At 42.0% G+C, this 26,863-nt stretch overlaps 1 protein-coding gene across 15 annotated transcripts in view; it reads right to left on the reverse strand.

The window, feature by feature from the left end:
- Window positions 1–233: 233 nt before the first annotated feature.
- The window catches only part of DUT (deoxyuridine triphosphatase), a 71,307-nt gene continuing 44,677 nt past the window's right edge, over window positions 234–26,863 (reverse strand). For 14 of the 15 annotated variants that reach the window (XM_081508544.1, XM_081508548.1, XM_081508552.1 and 11 more), the window contains one exon: window positions 20,623–21,110. In XM_081508544.1, coding sequence (XP_081364670.1) covers window positions 21,061–21,110 — 50 coding nt within the window. In that variant the 3' untranslated portion in view covers window positions 20,623–21,060. Of the gene's footprint in view, window positions 790–2,752; window positions 2,882–20,622; window positions 21,111–26,863 lie in introns of those variants that run through there. The other variant, XM_081508536.1, reaches the window with a different exon arrangement.

Here is a 26,863-nt window from a genome sequence, read left to right on the forward strand (position 1 = left end):
GGAGCTATGTGATGGAGTGGGTTGTGGGTGGCCAAGGAGGGGAGATGACCCAAAGGGTAGCACAGGAGGATAGTTTTGCCTGAGCTTTAAATCAAGTTGGTTTTTGCCTCTTAGTAAATATTTATTGGAGAAGGAAATGGCAACCCACTCCAGTATTCTTGCCTGGGAAATCCCATGGATAGAGGAGCCTCCTGGGCTACACTCCATGGGGTCCCAAAAGAGCTGGACACAACTTTGTGACTAACAACAATAACAACTATTTATTGAGATCTTCTATGGACTTTGCACTGTGCTAGATTTTAATGGCAAACACAGAAGTAATCTACATCATTGAACTACTTCTCCAGGGGTTTACAATATACAAGCAAGATTTAACACACATGAAGCAACTGCATGAGAGTCCCGTGCACACACACAAAGATACAGAAAATATTTGGTTTCTTCAATGTCTCAAGTACTTCCTATACCTTATTTATGCCTCATAACCATTCTGCAAAGTTAGGTACTGTTGATCCCCTCTTTTCGATGGAGAATCTGAGGTCTGGAGGGTAAATAATCTTCCCAACATCACACAGCTATCAAGTGGCAGAGATAGGATTCAGTTTTAGATTTACCTAACTTTGTTTTAGTCTCAGTGGTTTAACTTAATAAAAGCTTCTTTTTTGTCCAAAGTCTGAAGATATTCCTGGTCAGTTGTGCTTTCCTGGAAGGTTATTCTTCAGCCGATGACTCAGGAATCCAGCCCTTTCCATCCCGAAGCCCTGCTGTTTCCATCTTCTGGCATCCAAACTTGTCAATGGAGAGAAAGAGCGAGTGACAATGGCATGGAAGATACTGTAACAACTTCCGCCCCAAACCAGTAGAAACTCCTTTTAGTTCATTGGCTACAATTAGTTTCATAGCCTCAAGAAGAGGCAAAAGTGTCGGGAAATGGAGTGACTGAGTAGCTGCGTCCCACAACAACTCGACCAAATGGAAGAAGAGCACGTAGCTTGGTGGTCAGCTAGCTCTCCCTGCTACAAACTCCAAAGCCACTGAATGTCACACTTCTGAACCATGTGAGGAAGAACTAATATATGTGGTGCTAATTTACAAGTTCCTGAAAGAAGTTCAAAGCAGTGGGAGATCATAGGGTTGGAGCAGAAAGAAAGGAACCTGAGTAGGGTGCTGAAAAGAGGGTATGAGGAAGACATTGTGGGCTGAGAAGAACCAGAGTCAACATGTAAAGTAGGAAAGATAATGATGCTCACAGTCATGTTATGAAATATATTTATGATGTGTATCATATGCAGTGATATGTAATCAAAAGCTCAGCTACCAGGGGAGGGAAACTCTCTGAACAAACAGGGCTTATTAAGTGCTTTTCAGCTGATGCAGACTGCAGCCTTCCCAGAGACTGCTCAAAATGTAAACTCAGGCCAGGGACCATGGTTTTACTGTTGTTGTTGTATTTTTTTACATGTTGTATTTTGCTCTTCAGTGTCTGGCACTTGGCTGTGGTTCAGAAAAGGTGAATTGTAGATGTTCCGTGGACAAGGATTGGCTTTCAAAAATGTGCCCAGAAGTGGATAATCCAGGGGCTTCCATTTTCATTGTCCACCACTGGGCTTTTCATTACCTAAAAGAAATTGTGAAGTCCTGGAATCTTGTAACATGTATCTTTCCCATAAAATTAGTCCTACAAATTGATCAGGGAGTATATAGCAGAGGTGGAGAAAAATCATTTTCATCAGAGGTGTTGGTGAAAGCTTCTTGGGGATGTGGCAGCCGAGTTGGGCTTTTGCATAGAAAGAACACCCTGCATATGGGCACTGAAGTGGGCAAGGATAGTGGGCAGTAGTGCCCGATGGCAGGGGCAGTGTGTAAGGAAGTAGGGCCTTGAGGTTGTGGTCATGGAGGGGCTAGAATGCCCATCTAGAGTAATCTGGAATACAGTGTACTGTTTTGGGGAGTATTAGGAATATAACACTCCAGCAGATGTGTATAGGACTCTCTGAGAAGCTGAAAGACTGAAGCAGTGGAACAAATCAGACAGCCTCTGACTTTCCTTTTTTCTTTGCTCATTTGCAATCATTTGTAAATGATTTGATGCCACTGCAGCCCCTCCAACCCTCCCCCCCACCTTATTGGTCACTTAGGCATGAGGCAAGGGCCTTTGTCTCAATCATTTGTTGAAAGAATGAAATTCTATGGGGGTCCAGGCAGGAGGCCTTGGCAAAGTAATGATTGGGGGAATGGAAGGGAGAGGATGGATTTAAGAGCAGTGGTGAGGTGACAGCTCCTTCCCCTTGCTCTGCTGTTCTGGTTTTTGTTTGTTTTTAATGGGAATTTTGGGTAGTATTGACAATTAAGTTGAGGTGGAATTTTTAAATTTTTGTTCAAAAAATATTTTATTTCTTTTGTCTCCACTAGGTCTTCAGTGTGGTGTGCAGGTCTTCATTCCTGTGTGTTGACTTCTCTAGTTGCGGCACAGGGGCTCTAGAGCATGTGGGCTCAGTAATTGCAGCCCTCAGGTATGTGAGATCTTAGATCCACGACCCAGGGATCAAAGCTGATCCTCCTGTGTTGGGATCATGAGTCTTTTCCACTGCACTGCTAGGTAAATCTCTCTCGGCTGTTCTGTTGAATGACCTAGGGAGAGTCCGTCCTGGTCTCCATTTTTTCATCTTTACCTGGTCCCCTACATGTGAATACGGAGGAGACAGGATTATAGAAGGGGCTTCCTAGGTGGCACTAGTGGTAAAGAACTCACCTGCCAGTGCAGGAGACATAAGAGATGCAGGTTCGATCCCTGGGTCGGGAAGATCCCCTGGAAGAGGGCATGGCAACGCACTCCAATATTCTTGCCTGGAGAATCCCATGGACAGAGGCACCTGGCAGGCTACAGTCCATAGGGTCGCAAAGAATTGGACACAAGTGAAGCGATGTAGCATGCATGCAGGGTTATAGAATAAGTTATGGATGACTAGAAGTAAAAGGACTTACATAAAAGTTTCACATAAAAAAAGTGAAGCGAGTGGGACCAGGGTCTCAAAAGTTTTGGGAATGAGTGATATCTCAGGTGTTGGGTGCCTTAGTAGCTGTGGAATGAGGACCCTGTGGTCAATGGGAGACCTGAAAACAAATATCCAAGTTCATCATGTGTATTTGAGGTTAGCAATTTAAATGGCTTTGCTTTGGTGGCTGGAAAAAACAGTTACATATAAGAAGTAAAACTGCTTAAAGCTTATAGAAGGCCACCAGGGCCAAAGGAGGTCAACGACCTAGTGCAGCAAGAGGTGGATCTGGCTGAGTAGGTGAGCCTTCCTATGCTCCAGCTGGTACATCTATAAAAGGACATGATATGGCTCTTCCTGAATGCTGTCCTTGATGACCTCCCATGTCCACCTATCTCCCTCTCTCCCTCCTCAGAGCTCTGTGCTTCCAGCTCATAGGTGCTATGAGAATCCTTGCCCGGGATGGCCCAGCCCAAGTCACTGTCTAGTCGCCTTGTTTCTTAAGAGATACAGAAAGGGTCCTGGCAAGAGCATGGGTCCCAGGGCTTGCAAACTGCAGTGGCTAATATGGTACCTCCACCCCAATGAGACTTAAGTGATGTGAATCCCCTTTTGAGGACATTGACACAGGATCCTATGCTCCAAGGGGTGGAAAGCCTACAGCTGAATCCCAGGTGGAGGTTTTGTACATTTGGAAAGTACTTTCCAACTTATAAAGCCCTGTCATGTGGGCATGGTCTCTCCAAGACTGAGGATGATAAACAACCCTATGAACCCATGATCTGGCTGCCATGTGTTCCAAGGGAGGGGAGGCCATCCTGACCATGTGAGGTGTCCCACGCCCTCTCTCCTCCCTTTCCCACAGCCTTTCAACCCCCAGAGAATGCTGGAGGAGATGAGCTATTGCTCAAGGCTCCCAAATCCGGGTGAGCTCTGGTTCACCCCCTCTGTCTCCCAACCATAGCCAGCTAACAGGATAGATGCTCCCAACTCGGATCTGTGGCTGGAACCAGAGAGTCTCTGGAGGCCAGGCAAATTGGCTCAGACTTCTGTGCTGGGATGGGAGATTCCTTGTAGTGACCGGGTATGTGTCAGCCACTAAATGATTCCACTCTCTTCTCTCAGCTCCTAAGCTGCCACCCTCCCCTTAGAGAGCTCCAGCTGCCAAGGAGCACTGCTTTGCCCTCTGGCTGCTGTGGCACGCGTGTTTAATCATAATGAGCATCATTTATGGGGCCCTTAAAATGAGCCAGACAGCATGCTAACCACTTTACACATGGGACCGGTTTGCCAGCTTGGGACATGAAATGAAACCACATTCTCTCAAACGTGAACGTTGAATGCCTCTGCATCCGCATTATATCTGTACAAGAGCTCCAAAGCCCCGGGAAGACACTTCTGTCCAATGGGTCAGTCTGGATTAGTATTGCCTTAAGGCATCAAACCCAAATCCAAGTTTGCCAAGTAACCTCATTCTTTTTGGCTGTGGTTGCCACTGCTAGCAGTCACTAGTGAGATGCCACAAAATCCCCTCAAATCAATGAGCTTGCATCTGAGGTGGCCACTGCTCATTTCAGTGGCCAGATCTCTTCAAACAGACATTTTGACCAATGGTAACAAGTCCAAAAGCACAGTGCATGTTAGAACATGCACCTGCTATGTCCCACTGTCCTTTGTCTACATCATCATCTCAACTCAGGAACCTTTAGACACTAAACATCAAGTGGCAGAGCGCAGCTCCAATTTTTGACATAGCACACTCTGAGTTCACAAAGTTATTTTTCCCAACTCAGCTTCCAATCATACTTCCTTTTAGGCTGTGGATCTCTCATCCCTTAAATATCAAAGAAGGGACCACCTCTCCACATGTAACATCAACCCTATTTCCTGTCTCAGTAGGACTAGCATATTTCTCAGGGAATCGCCCACCTTATTATTTGTGGGTTATCTTTCTATGGATTCTCACACCCCCTTTGCTTTATTAGCTCCATTTCACAAATGAAGAAGTAGGTAGAGTGATGTGAAGAAATTAGTTCAAGGCTACACAGCTATTATAAAACTGGGATTTAAACTCACACTTGATTCACAACACAGCACTCTTCCATCTCACTAACGTGTCCTTGGTTGGGATATTCATCCAGGTCAGAGTCAAGAGAAGAGGCTCCTTAAGTAGGTAAATGTGTTTCTCTTTGGAATGCTGGACCTGGCAGAAATCGTGCAGAGGCAGCCAAGCTGAAAGGCCTTATCTGAACTCCACTGGAGGAGACGGACACTCCAGTGGTTTGCGAGTAGCCAGGGCTTGTCATGCTGTGTGTGGGGTGTGGTGTGGTTTAGTACACATGTTGATGTTGAACTGTAGCCTGGACTGGCACTTTTATTAGGCCAATGACCTAGGTTAAGAAGACCCAGGAGGGTAAATGTGAGAGAATCTAAAGGCATGTGTGCCAACTATGAGCCTCAGTCCATTCCTAGGCTGGTTTTTGGCCTCAACTCAGCACTAGCCTCCTTGATCATGACTGCCTCTGGATTTTTGGACAGAAACCCATGGGAAGAAGGGCTTTATTTGGTCTCTTTATTTGGATATATAAACTTGACTTTTCAAGCATCAGCCCCGATCACCCTCTTCTATCCCAATAAAGGTCCACACCAGTGAAACACAGTGTGCCCCAAAAAAGAAGTTCACATGGAAAATATTTGAACAGAAGTTGTATTTGCCTCCACAAGAGCCAAATTGCTGATGGAGAAATTGGAGAGCAAGGCTATGCGTACTGAGAAGAGAAGGAGCAGGTGGCTCTGGGAGAGACCTGTATTCCATGGTGAGGGTGGAGGAATGTTAAAAGGAAGTTAAGTGGCAAACTACTGAGTCAGAGCAAATGCAGGATCCAAAGCTGCCCATAAGGCCTATTCATAATGAATGTTGCCAAGAAGGAGCACAGCAGAGAGAAGAGGAGTTGAACATTCATCAGCACCTTACTTAGCAGCCAACAACTGGGGGTAAGTGGTGCAGCAAGGCATTCTGGGCTCTAGCTCTTGAGTAACTCCGAGTATTTCTGTCCCTTAGATCTGGGCATAAGAGACTTGAATTTTATCCCCACCCCTACCTAGATTGTGGAAATTCAGCCCTCTCCCTCAAATGCCTATGAACTGGAATGAATCCTATGAATTGGATTCCTTTGAATGTGGAAATTTAACACTCCACTCTTCCTATGAATTTCTGAGGACTTATCGCTGTCTCCTTCTCCACTTAAGCTTCTACTTTCCAGAGTGTTGTGTCTGTTGTGCATCGTACTGAATGGGATGTCAAACACACTGACCTCCCTCCAACTTCCACATGCCTCTGTCCCCTCCCCTACTTCCAAAGTAGACTTTGAAGGGAAATGGAGGAATGGATTCATCATGGTGATATAAAGCAATTGTTATAGATACCAGTGTTTCTGGCTTATTTTGGACTTTTTCAAGGAGTGAACATTTTATTATTTACGTGTGCCAATATATGATATTTCTTTCATGACAGTGGGTGAATGGGTTTCTTTGTATGAGCATCAGATAATAACCACAAATGCAGCTTACATTTATTGAGAATGGACCATGCACCAGGCAATATTAAGAACTTTCTAAGGAACAATTCATTTTATTCTAACAGCCATCATCATTTTAGAGGCTAGGAAACAGTCAATTAAGAGATTGAGTGATAAAGTAACTTCTCCAAGGGTACACAGATAATAAATAACTGGAGTAGAATTTAAGCCCAGACAGCTTGACACCTGGGCTTCCCAGGTGGCACTAGTGTTAAAGAACTGGCCTGCCCTTTGATCCCTAGGTCAGGAAGATCCCCTGGAAGAAGAAATGGCCACCCACTCCAGTATTCTTGCCTGGAGAATCCCACGGACAGGGGAGCCTGAAGGGTTACAGTCCCAGGGATAGCAAAGAGTCGGACACAACTGAAGTGACTTAGCACACACACAGCTTGATTCCAGATCTTCATTTACCACTATTGCCTGTCTAGACCCCCTATTTCGAGCCCAAACATCACTAGAGAGAGTGAAGAAGAGTTACATTAATACCTAGATTATCTGTGTGAGAAGCAGAAGGTGGAGGAAGTGGGGAAGAGATGAGAGAGCCTGAGAGATTATTATAGAATCTGGGTTCTGAGAGAGAGAAGGCTTCCCTGGTGGCTCAGTTGTCAAGAATCTGCCTGCCAATGCAGGAGACGTGGGTTCAATCCCTGGGTCAGGAAGATCGCCTGGAGAAGGGAATGGGTACCCACTCCAGTATTCTTGCTGGGAAAACCCCATGGACAGAGAAGTCTGGCAGGTTACAGTCCATGGGGTGGCAAAAGAGTCAGAAACAACTTAGCAACTAAACATCAACAACAACTGAGAGAGGATAATCTATTAAACAAAGAGGCCAATTCTAGACCTGGATCAGAGCAAAGTTCAGAAAAGAAAAGCTCTAGTGTAGTGGTCCTCAACCTTTTTGGCGCCAGAGACTGGTTTTGTGGAGGATGATTTTCCACAATGGCAGGGGGATGGTTCAAGTGCTAATGAGAGGGATGGGGAGGGATGGGGAGTGGCTAGCCAGCTGCTTACCTCCTGCTGTGAGGGGCTGGATTCCTAATGGCCCATGGACCTGTACTCACCTGGGGGTTGGGGGGTTGGGGACCCATGCTCTAGTGGACAGAGGAGGTACCTTCAGCCTGAACCTGGAGAAAGAGGGCATGAGAACTAAGCCGAGAACTCAGGTTTCCTGGAGGCTGTGCCGGCGGCTCTGTCTCTGTTCTGTGCTGCAGATACAAGAAGCTTCTTGGCTATTTGCTACAGAAAATGAGAATGTTGGGAAATAGGTAGGAAAGGCAGCAAAAGAAAAGTCTCCCTCTGTAGTCTGAAAATCTCTAAGCATCCTTTGCTATTGACCTTCAACTTCTAATTTTTTTAATTGGAAAAATTTAATTTAATTCTCTAGAAACTTTTTTTCTAGTTGTATAAATGATATATCCTCACTGTGGGACATTTGACAATAGATATAAAGAAGACAGTTGCCATTTCTCTGAGACTCATCTCCATGGGAATTAATCTTATAGTAAAAGGACACAATGTAGATTAACAGAGAAAAGGATATGCTTCCATAAGTGGTGATGGGATAATTTGATGTCCATTTGGCAAGAGAAATGGAATCTTTTCTTTTGAAAGATCTCTACCTTTCACCATCATCATCATTATCAAAAAATTTCTGGGTGGCCTAAAGATCTAAATCTAAGCTACATATATAAAGAAAAAATAAATACATGTAAGAAATATATATATATATACACACATACATATATATACACATATACACATACATGAAATTTTTATGAAATATTCCGAATAGAAAAGTCTATAGAGATAGAAAGTAGATTATATATTAATAGTAGTTGACTTGGGCTGGTGGAGTATGGGGGAACTGGAAGTGACAGCTAAGTGCTACAGCACATCTTTTAGGAAATTGTTCTAAATTTGATTGTGGTAATGGGTACATAGTGAAGTGAATATATTATAAGCCATTGGACTGTGTACCTTAAATAGGAGGAAGGACATGGCATCTTCAGAACGGTTTGAATGAAGAGAGTTTAATAAAGGATGGTTTATGAAGGTGTGAGCAGGGTTAAACGAACCGCAAGGATGGCAGTCTACCGGAGGCTTAACAACAGGAGGTCTTTACCACTGCTGGGCCTCAAGTAGCAGGAGGAAGGAAAAGTCTTACCAGAGCCTTGTGAGAGATCGAACTGAAGAAGAAATGCAGTGCAGCTGCTCCCAGAACTGAGGGGAGGCAGAGAGGAAGCCAGGGGAATTCAGATTCCAAGTGCTGTACCTCCCACCCTCCAAGCTCATGCTGTTGCCTCCCTTTGGCCAAAGGTAACTAAAAGCTGGAGGCCAGGCCGTCTGGTGATAAGGTTCTTAAAAAGGCAAAGAGCAGGGATGAATGGATCAGGAGGGGAGGGTTGAAACAGAATAAGCAACACCTCCCACGACCAGCAAGCACACTTAGAGACTTTAAAAGGTAAAGAAGCTCAATATAGGGTGTGCAATGTGCATGTACAAGAATGGTGGTTGTAACATTGTGTATAGTAGACCCAAACTGGAGACGACTCGAATACCCATCCATGCTAGAAGGGACAAGTGAACTGTGCCGTGTTCATTCACACAAAGGAACACTGGAACAATGAAGTGCTGAGCTCCACATACATGATGTGGAGCCAAAGAAACCAGAAAAGTATAATTCCATGTATATAAAGTTCAAAACTGACAAAAGTAATTTACATTACTTAGAAATACAAACAGGATATATGTAATGATCATAAAAGTCAGGATAGTGTTTATTTCTAGGGAAGAAAGAGGATTATTTATGGTGAACGCTGTATGAGGGAGAGGAGGTCCTTTGGGTGCTGTCAGAGTTTCAGTCTTTGATCTGGCTGTGATCACACAGATGTTTGCTTGATATATATTCACTAAAATATATTTTATATGCATATTTATAATTCAGTTAACAATAAAAAGGAAAACATTTTGGTACAATTTTCACATATTTTCTAGGCATATGCATACACATACACATATATACATATAACATATTTAATGTTTCTGCATTTGCAATTTTTTGTACTTGATAACAATAGAGCATAAAGTTTTTATGAAATGTATAAAAAGTTTTCCAAGTTAATTTTAAGGCTATATGATATCGCCAGATAGGATATATTATAAATACCTAACCATTATTTATGGAGAGCATCTACATTGTATCAATACTCTCATTTATGACACATTTTACCTCTTCTATGAGTAGTTATTTTAAGAAATTCTAACCCAGACTTTCATACCTAGGGTTCATTTATATGATAGAATAAAAAAGAAAAATGTCTTAATTAAAACTCCAACTGACCACCAGTCTGGGTCTGTCTCCCTATGATTAGCCCTTACCATACTTTCCACTTGTCCTTCATGCCATTTTCCATCATTATAAATAGTGTAATTAGTTACCTGTTTACTTAGTTTTTAATGTCTCTCTTCCCGACTGGGAACTCCGTGAGGGCAGAGACCACATCTCTTCTCTTGACCTCTGTCCTTAGAGCCAACTCAGAACCTGCCTGTTCAGTAAACATCGGTCAAAAGAATGAGTGAATACATGAATGACCAAATTACTATCTGTGCTGCCCATCTTTGAAAATGAGTCCATTTCCTTCAGATAATAGCCTCACAAAATAGAGACACCACTGGGTTTCCAGCAGAGGCCACATGACCAGTTGGGAGGGGCAAAGGTGTGGACAGAATCCTTTCACTGTTTGTGATTGGGAATAGAAGTCTCTAAGGTCCTTTCCCAAATCCTGGGATCAGTCACCTAGTCAGAGCCAGGACTCAAGATATGAAGAGTGGAGCTTGGTATCTTACCAGAAAGACTGTTTAAAAGTAACTAATGAGTTACTGGAAGCCATTTTCTTACTGAAAAAAAAGTAATGTTTTGAAACTAATTTCACAAGTAAATAAGCTTCAAAAGAATAACAAAAAGTAGAATCTTAATGTCTTAGGTACAAAAAAAAAGTATTACTAAAATTTGGCAACACTTAAAAGATGCATTTTTTTAATCATTTGTCTCAAAAAACTAGGCCACTAACTGTCCGTGGCTCATATTTTACTTTTTATACTATGAGTTGAGAAGATTTCAAAAGACTGTGTTTTCCCCCTTTGTTGGAATTAGGGACATTTCTTATTAGAATATAAAATAGTAAAACACAGTTCACATATGTTACATAAAATTATTATTTTAAACAGATTACCTCTGGAAAGAGACAGAACTCTGTACAATGGAAAATTGAAAATTCCCCAATATCAAGATGAGTCAGCAAATAACTTCTCCATGACAGCAACCTGGCAACTCTACTGAACAGACAGACCTACTTTAGTGGGAAATCAGCTCCATTTCCTGATTTGCAGGAACTGTTGTCATTTGAAGACCTTTTTAGGTGATATATCTGTGTCTTTGCTTGATGAAATTTATTAGGAACAGAGCATGATATCCCCAGGACAATACTTACCCACAGGAAAGGGTTTTCAGTCAGTGGAATGTGATTACATCAGGCTTCTTCATCCCACCCAACCTTTCAGTCCTTGCTTTCCCACAGAGTGCAAACTATTTGGTGTGGCTGCCAGCTTTTAATTAGAAATTATCATATTTGCGGAGAAGTCATCAACACCTGGCTTCATGCTCATACCTCCCCAATCCCACCCCTAGAAAAAAATATTAATTTCCCCCTTGCTCTAAAGGGAAATGCTTTTGCCAAATATTCTTAATACTTAGTGACATGTTTATTCAAAGGGAGGTGGAGAAGGCAAAGAGGAGAAGAGAAGGGATCATGAGTTCTCTCCTTTCAGCTCTGGTCATCCAAACTAATATTGCCATTTCCTGGTGCTCTATTTGGCACCCTCTTACTTCTGAGATGATACCACCTACTATGTATTGAAAAAATGCCCATCTCTTCTTAAATGATGAAACTGATGCCCTCTATTCCAAAGGAAATTTACCTATGAGACTAAATACTTGAGAGTTTCTAGGTCCTCAGGCAATGACACCAATCTGTGTAGTAGGTCCTTATGTTCCTCCTAACTCTGAATCATTCAGAGCTCAATATTAAGTTTTCCTGTAAAAATGACATAAATGGGGTATGATACTTAGTTTTCTACAGTGAGAAAAGGACCAGCTGGAGTTGAATAGACGATTGTTTTCTCCTCTTGTGAGCTCAAGGTTAACCAGCCACAGACACACTTTTAAATGTATTGGTCACCTTTCATCTGTTTGTCCTCTCTGTTTCTGGAGATAGCAATGCCCTCTCTCTGGGAAACCACCTCTCTAATCAAGCAGACCTTGTTGGGGCTGAAAAGTTGTCTACACCCAAGAGTCTGCCCAAGGTTATGATACCCTAAGATGTTGTCATGTTTCTGTAGCAGGATGTCTAGTGAAGCATAACTTGAAAACATTTTTGTGTATTTAAAATTTAAATTTTGTGTATTTAAAATACATTTTAATGCATTTGTTAGCATGCAGCTTTTGTGCCTAGGTTGATGCAGAAAATCATCCTGGGACAGATTATCTTTGATGTTTGCCGGTAACACTTGAGTGGTCTCAGTTAAGTAAACTTGAATAATCTCTAGGGAGAAAGGTGAGTTGCACACTCCATTCTCAGCAGCACTGGGATGCTTGTGGAGTTCAGCAGAATTAAAAAGCCCTTCCAATGAACAAGATGGCCCAAACAGAGGTTTACTGGGACATGAAGAGCCCCAAAGAGGACCTCCCTAGGCAGAAAGGAAGAGTCTGGATCAGTGGACAGGGCTACTGTTTTGTGAGAAGAGCTAGTTCCAGGAACACAGTGGCTGCCACAATCTTACTTGTTCATCTCAGACTGGCTGCCCTGGTGAGATTGCTGTATTTGAGAAGCAATAGCTGATCCTTGATATATAACCACATACAGTCTAAATCTTGGAGCCCGATGATGAGGTGTGTTCAGAGCCAGTGAAGCAGGACTCACAAGGAGGGATAGCTCTCACTTCAATGGATAAGAACGTAATGGATTCCACCATCCATATCAGGCCATTAGCAACACAAACATCCCAGAGCTTAAAATCTAGAGCAAACATTTAGACTAAATAAGACCCTCAAATTTCTGACAATTCAAGTTGTGGGCAAAGGCTTGAAGAGGAAACACCAAATTTCCTGCTGATATGGGCAGGTGGAAAAGGTTGTCCAACATTTAATTAGAACAAATAAAAATCTTCCTAATATAGGCCAAATATGCACCTAAATGAGTTAAATGAGTCATGCTAGTGACATTTTTCACAGTCACCTCCATACCTAAATTTTCACTCAAAGAGCCTTTGAAAAAAAAACAAACTTACTCTGTCAGTGGTGTGTTATCAGTAGGAGGTACTTGAGGCAGAACAATGAATGAACATAGCTTAAAAGTGTTTATACATCTCCCCTCCACCACCACATGATCAGGTATTGAAGTGTGTCTATCACTTCAGGGTTAAGACTGAGTCATCTTCATCTCTGTGTCAGTGGAAACACATTCTGTACAAGAAAACCCAAGACCTCAGAGGGCAAACACCTGAAATCAAAACTTAACACTTCATGCATGGTATTGGTGTTTTAGCAGAGTGGTTTATGAGCATGAATCCTAAAACTAAACCATCTTGGTTCAAATCCAAGCCTGACTACTAACTGGCTGTTTGACTTTGGGATAATTACTTAAACTGTCTGTGCCTCTCTTATTCATAAAATAAAGATAATAGTACCCATTTCATAGGCACATAGCAAAAATTAAGTGAAACATAAAATTGGGGCTTCCCAAGTGGCGCTAGTGGTAAAGAACTCATTTGCCAATGCAGGAGATGTAAGAGACTTGGGTTTAATCCCTGGGTCAAGAAGGTCCTCTGGAGGAGGGCACAGCAACCCACTCCAGTATTCTTACCCAGAAAATCCCATAGATAGAGGAGCCTGGCGGGCTACAGTCTATAGCGTTTCAAAGAGTTGGACATGACTAAAGCAATTAAGCACAAAGTTCCTGACATATAGCAAACACTCAATAAAGGTTAGCTAGTATTATTACTATCAAACATATTTGCCAACAGAAGATAAATAGTTGTATTGTGATTGGTGATAATAGCAAACACAAACATCTGTTGTTTTTGCTGTCTTCCCCCCGCCCCAAATACTCCTTTTTCTGGTAATAACTTTTTTTTTCCTTTTGTGAAAAATGTTAGTTAAGGGAAGAACACTTAGCTGAATCCATCCAAGAAGACTCACCCTAGTAATTTTGTTGTAATTTTGGGGGAAAGAATGATCTCTACTAGAATTACTAGCTGGGAGGATGGTATAAGACAGATTGCTAAGAGCTGCATCAGACAGAACTACCTACAAGTGAAGGTATCAGTATATTTGGTATCTCACATCAGTTGCATTAGGTTTCTATTGCTGCATAAAAATTACCTCAAAACTTAATAGCTTAACACAACATGTACTATCCCACATAATTTTTGAGGATCAGGTATCCAGGAGTTGCTTAGCTGGATAACTCTGGCTCAGGATGTCTCATGTGATTGCAGTTAAATTGTCACCAAAGGCTTGACTGAGGCTAGAGGATCCACTTCCAAGAGATACCCTCATGTGGCTGTTGTCAGGAGACTTCAGTTCATTACAAGGCGGGCTCTCCATAGTAGAACTGTCCATAACATGGCAGCTGGCTTCCCCCACAGTGAATAATTGGAGAAAGGGGAAGAGAGACACACAGACAGACAGACACACTAAGAGGGAAGCCACAGTGTCTTTTTATAAATTTGGAAGCAACCTATTATCTCTTCTGCCATATTGGTCACACAGACCAACTACTGGTCTTTTAGTCACACAGACCAACTCCGGCACAGTGGAGGAGGGGACACTCAAGGGTAGTACCAGAAGGCAGAGCTCACTGAGGGCCTCCTGAGTTACTAGCTACCGCAGTAACAGAATCAATAAATGTAGGGGTGACTGAGTTTTACTGATACTGCTTGAGCCCCTAGAACATCCATGCTTTGTGTGAATCAATAAATGCCTTTCTATACTTAAGTTCTGGGCTGTTTTTTTGGTCCTTTGCTACCAAAATGTTCTTGACTAGTACAATTGCTAACTTTTATTGATTATGTTCTCAAAGACATACAGTGCCTTTCCAATGATAACCCTCATGACAACTCCATGAAACCTTAGGGACTATTGTTATTGCTATTTTATTGAAGAATATTTGACAGACAATATTATGTGAGCACTAGTGTGAATTTGAGTGAACAACATAGTTTTCTGACAATCAAGTACATTATGTAATGATCACCATGACAAATAGGGAGTATTATTTTTAATTTTCTTATCCAAGTTGATAAAAAAGGGAGACAGAGAAATCACATGCTTTGGCAAAAAATCATGGCGGTTGGTAAGTGGTAGATGTAAGTTGCAAACCCAGATGCTTCTACTCTGCAACCTGCTCATTTGCCACATAAAAGGTTACTCTGCATGCATTTCTCCTTCTGTTTCAGTCTAAGATCTTTTCCCTGTGAGATGAGCTCTGAGCTCAGATTCTCCTGTGGACTGGTTTACACCCAAGCTGAGACTGGGCTCACGCCTATTGAGAACAGGGTCCATTGCCCAGGACAAAAAGCTGCCTGGATCACAGGAAAGAAAATGTTACTCTACGAAACCATTCCCACCGTGGCAACCATGGGTCATATTCAACAGAGAGCAGGGCCAGCCAGTCATCCATCACCAACCCAAAAGGTGCCTGCAGTTTCTGGTCCCAGTAATTGAGGACATGTGTTACTTTGCAAACAGTACTGATGGGAAATGGCTGATAGTCCTTCCCCTCTGATGCTTGGGAAATGAGAGGCAAAAGGAGGGGGGCAAGGACGGAGGCCGAACGTTTTCATTTTCTTATGTTAACAACTCTAAATGATTAAGGGTAGGGAGAGAATGGCCATAGAATATAAAAACGCTTTGTGTAAAGTTCACATCGACTTGCTCTGTTAACTCCACTGTGGTTTATTAGTTCATGGGAAAAAATGACAAAAAGGAATAAAAACCTGACTATGAATCCAGTATCAACAATTTGCAGCCATAGTAACAAAGAAAGTGCAACTCATGAATAGAAAAAAGAAAAACAACAAGCGTGTGTGAGAGTGTGTCATCGGGAGGATGTCAGAAAATGGTTACTGAGTGAAGAACCTAGTTAACCCCTGGTGGTGAAGAGGGCAGCCTTGCAGTGGCTGAGATAGACATCAGGAGTTGGCAGAGAAGTTCTAATTCCTATTTGATAGACTTTCCAACTCAGCTGTAAAAATTCACTCAAGGATAAAAGACATAAAAACGTTCTGCCTAACAAGAATTTCTTGGTTTAAATCAAATTTGGTTTGCATTAGTTCAGCCCAGCTTCACTACAGGAAGACAATAGGGTGTGTGGCTTTTCGTGTGTTTCCATAACTAGCTCTGGAATGACTTGGAGCTGCCTTGCAAATACAATTGTGGATGAAGTACAGCATCCCAGGGTTCAGAACCACACCCCATCCTCTTCACCTTTGGGATATATCATCCGTTTCTTATTTGTGTAGCCAGATGCCAGCAGTGTATTGCTCCAGGACCCTGGAAGGGAGTTCAAGCAAGTGCTAGTGGTTTTGGAGGTCTGGGAGCAATCACCCAGATGGGAGTTGTGGGCAATTGAGGAACCATCCAATTATCAAATTTGAGGCTGGAAGCATCTTTAAGGGTCATCTAGTTCAATGAATCATATGACACTTGAATCCTCCTTTTCCCACAAAATTTGTGCCATGTTCAGACCTTAGCCTTGAGAAGGACCTAACTCACCTTGAGACAATCCGTATAGTTTTGACTGCAGAAGACTTAAATTTAGTATAAATCTTTCTCTCTGTAAATTACCACTCATAGCCCCTTAAAGGAAGTCAAATAGTCACACATTTGAGGATGAATGGATATTTTTTCCTCAGAGGACTTCTCCAGTATAGCCAGAAAGGGTTCTTGATCATCCTGCATTTAGCTCTTCTGAATACCTCCAGAGGACGTTCTAAAGTATAGCTCCTCAAATGAGCACAGTGCTCAAAGACTAGTCTGTCCAGGAAAGGGAAATAACACTATTATTAGCTTTATCGTTTACTTCTATTTATGTAGCCTCATATTTAAATATTTCTAACAGCCTTATGGTATTTTGGACTCAAAATGAATTTTCAGTTCAGTTCAGTCATACAGTTGTATCCGACTCTTTGCGACCCCATGGACTGCAGCACGCCAGGCCTCCCCGTCCATTACCAACTCCCGGAGTTGACTCAAACACATCTCCGTTGAGTCAGTGATGCCATCCAACCATCTCATCCTTGGTCGTCCCCTTCTCCTCCCGCCTTCAATCTTTCCCAGCATCAGGGTCTTTTCAATTGAGTCAGCTCTTCGCATCAGGTGGCCAAGGTATTGGAGCTTCAGCTTCAACATCAGTCCTTCCAGTGAACACACAGGGCTGATCTCCTTTAGGATGGACTAGTTGGATCTCCTTGCCATCCAAGGGACTCTCAGGAGTCTTCTCCAACACCACAGTTCAAAAGCATCATTTCTTCGGCACTCAGCTTTCTTTATAGTCCAACTCTCACATCCATACATGACTACTGGAAAAACCATAGTCTTGACTAGATGGACCTTTGTTGGCAAAGTAATGTCTCTGCTTTTTAATATGCTGTCTAGGTTGGTCACAGTTTTTCTTCCAAGGAGTAAGCATCTTTTAATTTCATGGCTGCAGTCACCACCTGCAGTGATTTTGGAGACCAAAAAAATGAAGTCTGCCACTCTTTCCACTGTTCCCCCATCTGTTTGCCATGAAGTGATGGGACCAGATGCCATGATCTTAGATTTCTGAATGTTGAGCTTTAAGCCAATTTTTTCACTCTCCACTTTCACTTTTATCAAGAAGCTCTTTAGTTCTTCTTCACTTTCTGCCATAAGGGTGGTGTCATCTGCATATCTGTGGTTATTGATATTTCTCCCAGCAATTTTGACTCCAGCTTATGCTTCATCCAGCCCAGGATTTCTCATGATGTACTCTACATATAAGTTAAATAAGCAGGGTGACAATGTACAGCCTTGATGTATGTACTCCTGTTCCTATTTGGAACCAGTCTGTTGTTCCATGTCCAGTTCTCTTGCTTCCTGACCTGCATACAGATTTCTCAAGAGGCAGGTCAGGTGGTCTGGTATTCCCATCTCTTGAAGAATTTTCCACAGTTTATTGTGATCCACATGGTCAAAGGCTTTGGAATAGTCAATAAAACAGAAATCGATGTTTTTCTGGAACTCTCTTGCTTTTTCGATGATCCAGCGGATGTTGGCAATTTGATCTCTGGTTCCTCTGCCTTTTCTAAAACCAGCTTGAACATCTGGAAGTTCACGTTTCACCCCCTGTTGAAGCCTGGCTTGGAGAATTTTGAGCATTACTTTACTAGTGTGTGAGATGAGGGCAATTGTGTGGTAGTTTGAGCATTCTTTGGAATTACCTTTCTTTGGGATTGGAATGAAAACTGACCTTTTCCAGTACTGTGGCCACTGCTGAGTTTTCCAAATTTGCTGGCATATAGAGTGCAACACTTTCATAGCATCATCTTTTAGGATTTGAAAACAGTTCAACTGGAATTCCATCACCTCTACTAGCTTTGTTCTTAGTGATGCTTCCTAAGGCCCACTTGACTTCACATTCCAGGATGTTTGACTCTAGGTGAGTGGTCACACCACTGTGATTATCTGAATCATGAAGATCTTTTTTGTACAGTTCTTCTGTGTATTCCTTGCCACCTCTTCTTAGTACCTTCTGCTTCTATTAGGTCCATACCATTTCTGTCCTTTATTGAGCCCATCTTTGCATGAAATGTTCCCTTGGTATCTCTAATTTTCTTGAAGAGATCTCTAGTCTTTCCCATTCTATTGTTTTCCTCTAATTCTTTGCACTGATCACTGAGGAAGGCTTTCTTATCTCTCCTTGCTATTCTTTGGAACTCTTCATTGAAATGGGTATATCATTTCTTTCCATCTTTGCTTTTTGCTTCTCTTCTTTTCACAGCTATTTGTAAGGCCTCCTCAGACAGTCATTTTGCTTTTTTGCATTTCTTTTTCTTGGGGATGGTCTTGATCCCTGTCTCCTGTACAATGTCATGAACCTCCATCCATGGTTCATCAGGCACTCTGTCAGGTCTAGTCCCTTAAGGCTATTTCTCACTTCTACTGTATGTGATTGATAAATGAACAGTACTTCTGATCGTTAACCACCAATTCTGTTCTCCTCTCCAAGCACATGGGAGGAACACATGTCCCCACCCCTGTGTCATGTGACCAATGAAAAATTAGCAAAGGTCTCCTCTGTCAATTCAGTTTTGAGGCATTTAAACACTCACTCTCAACTTTGCAGCCCACTTTTTCCCATCACAGCAATTGTCAAATGCGTATGTTGATTAGGAAGTGTCATGGATTGAATCAAGCTGGAATATTGAGCCAACACATGGAGGACAGGTGCGCTGGCACACTGCCTGGACATGCAGTACACTTCGCTTGAGTGAAAAATAAATTCTTGTTGCATTATGTGCAAGATTTGGGGGTTATTTGTTATTGCAGTATAAACTAAACTTTCCCTGACTCAATGTACAAGTTTTTTTTTTTAATTTTCACAAATAGATTTAGATTTCCCACCCTGCACATCTCCCTATACCACCTTTTTATATTTTAAATTATATATTTAATGTATATTTTAATATTAATATATTAACAGTCTGATTCTGGGACTTATAAGTGTTTTTTTCATGAAAATTAGTTTTAATCACTTTGGTCCAATACACTTCTATTAAAAAATTTATTTTGTATTTTGATTCCATCAAACGTGTTCACTCTTCCTACTGTCTCCTTTGTATTTGAAACTCTGATAATAAATATTTGAGGACTGGAAAGAGGATATTTATGATGACTAAATTTTAGCTGTCTATACTCTATTCTCAACAATGTTCAGCTCTAATAAGACTGTTTCAGACTTTCTTAACTCAGCATAGAGATTTAAAAAAAGGGAAAGTCCGTAGGGGACCAGTAATCACTGGAGTCTCTCTTTTTTATAAATCCTGTTTGGTTGTACTGGGTCTTCATTGCTGCACGTGGGCTTTCTCTAGTTGCGGCAAGTGGGGCTACTCTTCGTTGTGGTGCACAGGCCTCTCATTGTGGTGGCTTCTCTTGCTGCAGAGCACAGGCTCTATCTAGGCACACAGGCTTGAGTAGCTGCAGTGTGCAGGCTCATTAATTGTGGTGCATGGACTTAATTGCTCCACAGCATGTAGAATCTTCCCGGACCAGGAATAGAACCCATGTTCCCTGCATTGGTAGGCAAATCCTTTCCACTGTACCACCAAAGAAGTCTCCTGGAATCTTGTTTTGTTAACTTGATAAGATCTCAGTAATGAACACAAGATATAACTATGGAAAAAATATATATAATTGATTCACCTTATTTAACTACAAAATCATTCTTAGTATTTTGTGGGAAATCTAATGATAAATAAGACTCTTACTATTCTCAAGAAGTCTAAAGCATTGACTTGTGAAAAATGTAGACTGAAATCAGATTGCTTACATTGAGAAACAGCTCCCGCAATATCACTATGGTTGACACTGCTGGTTGTGCACACAAAGACCATCCCCCCAATTCTTTCCTCCACATTAACCAAACTTTGACTTTGTTCAAATATCAGGAGCACACAGGATCTAGGAAGCATAGGCCCCTTCCCTGCAGCGCAGTTATAGGAATTATATTTTCTTCTGCAAGGTATTGGTTGGAATGGTCATGTAATAAAATTTTGACCACTGGGATGAAGGTGAAGTCTGCAGAGAAGTTTTTGAGAATTTAATTTTTTTTTTCTTAAAAAGGGACACAGGGAAATAGGTTTCTCTCTTTCAGACTTAACATCATTATGCTATTGTATAGAATCATAATAGGAGGAGGAAAGTAGCAGTAGTAGTGGTAGTAATAGTAGAAATGATAATACTCTCTTAATGTTATAAGAACCTACTTTATAAGACACTATAAGAATCATTTTAGATAGGTTTTTACCTTTACTTTTCTAATTCAAGACTATATCTCATCCATTCTGGATTCACTATGTTACTCCACTCTGTCTCAAGTGCTCTTTTATACCTGGACCCTGACATTCACAGAAACCAGGACACTGGGTTGTAGGTAGTTACCATGGTGCAAATCACCAGTGGCCTCAGTCCATTCACAAAGAAGGTACAATGCTGTCCTTTCTGTATTCCAGTGATGCTGCCATTGGGTTGTTGCCACACTGGGATCTTCAACTTTCGGTGCTCCATGGAGAAAGATGTGGTACACCAGCAGTACGGTTCTTAATGGCCTTGATGATTTCTGGGCAAAGTGAACATCTTAACTCATGCTTTTCCAAGATGGTCCCTGGAAGTAGGAAGAGGGAACCCATCACCGCAGCTTCCTGTATTCCCCTCCAGATAGACAGAGCTGCCAGGGAGCTATGGCACAGAAAAACATGGGTAAACAGGATGCAAATTACTGTTTACAGTTTTCCTCCTACATTTCGGCAAGGAGACCATCTGTAAAAACAGAATGTTCTCAGTGTCATCACCCATGAAAAGAAAACAAAGGCATGTGGGCATTTGGGACGATGCTTCCTAGGCCTCTCATCCAATTCCAGCTGTGGTAGACCCAGTAAATAAATCGCTCTTCTAATTGGTCATAATATCCCAGCTTGGAAAAGGTCATGTTTGTTTTCTAAGAAATGACATTCTAGTGCCAGAAGTCACCACCTCAGCCATTTTATTCTGAGGGAAACGGGGGGAAGGAAAAGGAAAATGAACATGTAGTATGTGGTCAACATAAGCAAAAAAATTAACCCCTGTTGGTTGCTCAGTATTTTCTGTCTTAAATAGGCACAAATACATAAAGTGGGGCCTGACTTACTTTTAATTTTATTCTTAATCAAATAAAAATAAATTTGATTTAAAAAAGAGAGAGAGAAGATCTTTAAAGCAGAAGCTTTGCCCTGCACCTTCCCATCTTACCCTCCCTACCCTGCCCAAGCACTCTGACATCCATAATCCTGGGTAATAATCATAGAAATCTATTTCTTGATCTGTCAACTCCAAATGATACCAATTTACCCTTTGAGTGGTGATTTAGCTGTGTTATATTATCCTTCACCTTTTTCTCCCCCTTATACTCCTGATCTTTAATAATTACATTACTACTTTCAGTTCTTCCATTGGCTACCTTTGTGCCTTTAAATAACACATTTATATCACTATTTCATCCTCCATCAACCTTAGCCAACGTTTCAGTCCCTTTTTTTTTCATAGAATAAACTACAATTATGGACATAATATTTGTGTTACCAAAACTGTTAATGTTTCTTTATGTCCCAGTGCCAGGCATGTGTGCTCTGTCCATTGATTAATTTTAAAAGATAAAAGTGGAAAAGAAAAAGATAAAAGTGAATACACGGCATTTATATTGTGAATGAATAAATACTGCTCACTGCTGAACCAAGTAGCGTACTAAGATTGTATTTTATTTCCAACAGATCTCCTGGGCTGGGTAGAGGAAAATAGTTTTGGAATCAAGTCCAAAAGGATGCTTTCTTACACATTATCTGTTGCTTAAAATCATACCTCTTTATTAGTTTTGTCGGGTCTGGACAAGACTTCCTTGTCTAGGTTTTTGTCTTCCCTGGAATTTCTAATGGCACTTGCCTCTTTTTATTGATAAAAGAAAAAGAATAATGTGCTTTTATACCTTGCTCGAGTTTTTTCATCCTGCAGTCACGCGTGCAAGGTGGCCTCTCCAAGCAGGAAGTGCACTCTGTGGATTCGTGACTGACAACCGAGTTCTCCCTTTTCCTGCACTCAGGTTGGAGCACCAGTTTTCTGAACCCCATGTTTTAGCTTTCTTAGTTTTCTTTCTCATTTTTTTCTAACATGCGTCCTTGAGTAACTTCACGTGAGGATGCTCTTGCTTGTCTGGAAATATCTTTATTTTATTTTTTTATGTTCATTTGTATTTTTAATAACATGAGGAAATACTTATGCTATTTTTCCTAAAACTAACATAAGTGAATAAAAATGGTCAATTAATATCGGTATACTCATTCAACATATGATCCTATCATCATAAGAGTTAAACACAAGCACTCAAATGAATATTAGACATAAAATCCTGAGAGAAGAGAGCAAACCAGACAAGAATATTCCACTTAAAGTTCAGAAGCTGGCAAATTTAAACTATGTATTGTTTAGGGATACATGTGTAAGGGCAACCTGTACAAAGAAAAGCAAGTATATAATGCTTATAGTTATTATAACTTGTCATTTAAAAAAATACTCTTCAGGAAGGATTTATGGTAAAACTCCCATTTCCCTATCTTCTCATCTGCTACCCTGATAACAAGTCTAGTTGATTTCACTTTCTGTGCATCTATGGAATTGATCTTTATTTTGACCTCACTTTTATGTCACACTTACTGAATAGTTTGTCTAAATTCAAGATTCAGAATGCTCAGCCTCACGTTGTTGTTGTTTAGTTGCTAAGTTGTGTCAGTCTTTGCGACCCCATGGACTATAGCCTGCCCAGCTCCTCTGTCCTGGGAATCCTCCAGGCAAGAATACTGAAGTGGGTTGCCATTTCCTTCTCCAAGGGATCTTCCCAATCGGGGGATCGAACCTGCATTTCCACCATTGTCAGGCAGATTGTTTACCATGGCATCACCTGGGAAGCCCTCTCAGCCTCATACTCAGCCTCAAAACAATTTTCATAGGCTGAGTACACTTCCATAAACATATTTTCCCAAACTTTCATAAAAAATGACAACATGCAACTTCCTGGTGACCAGTGGTTAGGATACTGCACTTCCACTGCAGCGGGCCTGGGTTTGAATCCCTAGTCAGGGTATTAGGATCTCACATGCCATGCAGCACAGCCAAAAAAAAAGGACAGGAAATAAAATGTGATTTTGTAAAAATCTCCTTGTGCTTCTGACTCTGCCCCTGACCATACCTGGAAACAGATGGCTCAGAGATCATAGATAACTGCCCGTGTAACAAGCTAGTTTCCACTTGCCTAGTGGTGAAGACCGTCCTTCTTGACTGACTCTTCTCCTTGACTTGGAATGCATGGGTAATTTTGATAGGCAGGACCTGTAAGCATTTGGAAATCGAGGATTCTCACTGACATAGGAGAGGCAAGGGCGAGCAAGAGAAAGGCAGGCGAGTGAGGGTCAGAGGAGCAGTAGCACTGGGAGTGTGAGAGCAGAAGGGAAAGAAGTGAGGGGAGGAGGAAGGGAAGTAACTCAGAAGGAATATTTTCTTAGATCTTTAATAGCTATATTACTGCTCTTGGTTCTTCCCCTGGCTACCCTTGTGACTTCAATAACACATTTACATCACTCTTCAGAGAGAGTCACACCAGTATTCAGAAAGAAAAGCAGAGGGTTTGGCCTATCTGTGAGTTGATTGGGCTCATATTTTAAAAATCACTTTATTGACATATGATTGACATGTAAAAAGCTATGCATATTTAATGTAGACAACCGGATGTGTTTGGGGATAAATATACACCCATGAAACTGTGACTACCATCAGGACCATAAAGGTGCTCATTTCAGAAGGAGGATATGGGTGAGAGAGGAAGGGAGTGCTCAAAAGAGCACCCCCACCCTCTAAGTGAGGGTGCCTAGGGGCTGGCAAGGGAACTGAGATGTTGAGGGGCTTCAGTTTCCTCTGTGCTGCACAGAGAGGCTTCTGGGCCTAGATGACAGACATAACGGGTACCAGACCTTCTACCTACTTACAGGGAACAGAATAGGCCCCAGGGCAGCAGGATCCAGAGGACCCTGTTGTCACATGAGTGCCCTCAGGCTTCCTGCTTTGAGAGCATCAGGAAATAACGCAGAGGCAAGGGAACGGACATCCTCCAGAGGGCTTCGCACAGGGGCCAGGGCTGTGGCAAGGTACCACTCTCAGTGGGTGAGGAGGCTGGAATGGATGGCTAACCATCAGAACTAGGTGCGAGCACAGGTGAGGGCCCCCTGGAGATGCCTGGAAAAACCTAGGGAAGGCTGAGGTCTTGCTTCCATGGGAAGTGGGAGCAAGGGTGGCATGCAGACCCTGGAAATACAAACCATGACTGTTAGCTTGACTCTGTACCTGCTTCTTGGGGACAGCTATAAATCTGTAGAGTCAAGCTGCTAAGGCAGAGAAAATAAACTGCCTCTTTACAGTGTTTAAAGGGCCCTCCCCCAGTAACAAGTTGTATGCCACTAAGAAACCCAATCCAATTCAGTCTGTGGAAACCAGATTAAGCTGGCCTAGCCTTCACATTTCAGCTTCCAGCTCCTCATTTTGCAGACTGGCAGAACGGGGAGGGTGTGAAGGAGAGAGGAAGAGAGAGAGAGAGAATGCTATTTCTTTTTCTTTTCCTTTTCACCCCGTCCCTTTACTTCCCCTAATGTAATAAACAGCAATTCGCCCAAGATTTTCGTCAGGGAAACCACTCTCTGCCTACCCCAAACCAGGTTTTCTACGCATACTTCACAGTAAGTACGCTCTTAGAAATAATGTGGAGAAACACGAATTCAAATGATGAATTAAATTGCAGCCCCAGACCTGTAGAGCTCATAAGGATGACAGAGATTGGCCAGTGAAGCACTTTCTAGATCCATATATTACATGATATTGAAGAAAGTCTGACAATGGACAAGAGAAATTGAGTGTTAGAGTGTGGAACATGACGAGACATGCCAACCCCTTGAGAAAATTTGTTCTGAGGGACAATATAGAAAAAAAAAAAAAGAAAACTTATTTTGTTTAAATCTCAGCATTATGATATTTAAAAAAGAGAAAAGTGGTTAGAGAAATAAATGAAATGAGAACTGTGATGAACATGGAGGGTGGAACTCAAGAAAGAAAGAGTAAGGAGAATGGGAAGAAAAGGGTTACTATAGAAAAGGGAGGTAGAGTGAGAGCGGAGAGGCCCTGAAGGGAAGTGATGGGTGGGGACAGGAGGGGGTGCCCAAAGAGATAACGGCAGCCCAGGGAAGCAGAAGCAGTCACAGGAGTGGAGACAGGCTGGGTGGGAGTGGACCAAGCCAAGGGACTTAACAGTCCATCCGGGGAGAGGCTGGGAGGAGGGAGGTTGAGGAGAGGAGGAAGGATGGCTCAGGTCCAGAGAGCCACACAGGGTGGACTCAGAGCAGTGACTCACAGCTCTCCCGCAGGAGATGGGCTGCCCAACCCCTGGAGCATACAATTACTTGTAATCATCAAGAAGCTTAGCACATTGAGAAGTTATCAAAAAACATTAAGGGGAGAGCCAGCTATTGTTGTAACAGTCACTTTTGAGCCCTGTGGAGTTCATCTTGTGGTTGACAACTCATGGTCCCTTAGGCCATTCTTCCCTTTTAACACCCCACGGTTTCCTTCCCTTAATATTGCTCTTAGTGGGACTGGAGTCTCCCTTCACCTCATCTCATAGTAATTTGACTAAGTGGTCAGTGATGTTAGCATGCTGTAGGAATTTACCAAAATCTTAGAAGATGGTATCTCTGCCTTTAAAGGACTCTCTGTGAGGGAGGTGAGATGCTGTACAGTAACGCTCAGGAAAGGAGATGTTGTGATCGCTGTTTCCAGCTGTGACAAGCCTTCAAAGGCACCACAGTTCAGCAGACAGGCAGTGTCACCCTCACCCTCAGTCTCAGTGTCACCGATCACTGAATGATGGCGGGGTAAGGATAGGAGTCAGGGTAGAACTAGATCAGAAATGGCTCATAAGTTTCCTCTAGTATCTTGGAAGTATTTTCCTATGATGCTGTGGTGAAAGGGATTCTGAGACTGTATCATGGCTAAGTGTGAAAGGGCTAATAAGGCTCAGCAGTAATAGCAGCAGTTTTTTGAGTATTCTGTGAAAGTCACTGTTCTAAGTGATTGATTTACACGAATTATCTCATTGAAGTCCATTACTGTCCATTTTATAGATAGGAATAATTTAGAGAATCTTGACTAGTAGTGTGTGCCATGATCTTGAAAAAGGTAAGAGACAGGATGAGTGCTATGAGATTTCTACTTAGGCATCCAATAATCTCTAAATTCTTTCTTTCTTTTTTTCTTTGAATGATCTAATACTGTATGACTGATTCCAGCAGTGCTCTGTCTTAGATTACTGTCCTAACAGGTGTCCCTTTTTGTCACTGCCTGTCCTCGTCACGCTTCTTTCCAGG

The sequence above is a fragment of the Giraffa tippelskirchi genome, chromosome 7, assembly GCF_054371585.1.
Source record: "Giraffa tippelskirchi isolate mGirTip1 chromosome 7, T2T-mGirTip1v1.2.pri, whole genome shotgun sequence".
Lineage (NCBI taxonomy): Eukaryota > Metazoa > Chordata > Mammalia > Artiodactyla > Giraffidae > Giraffa > Giraffa tippelskirchi.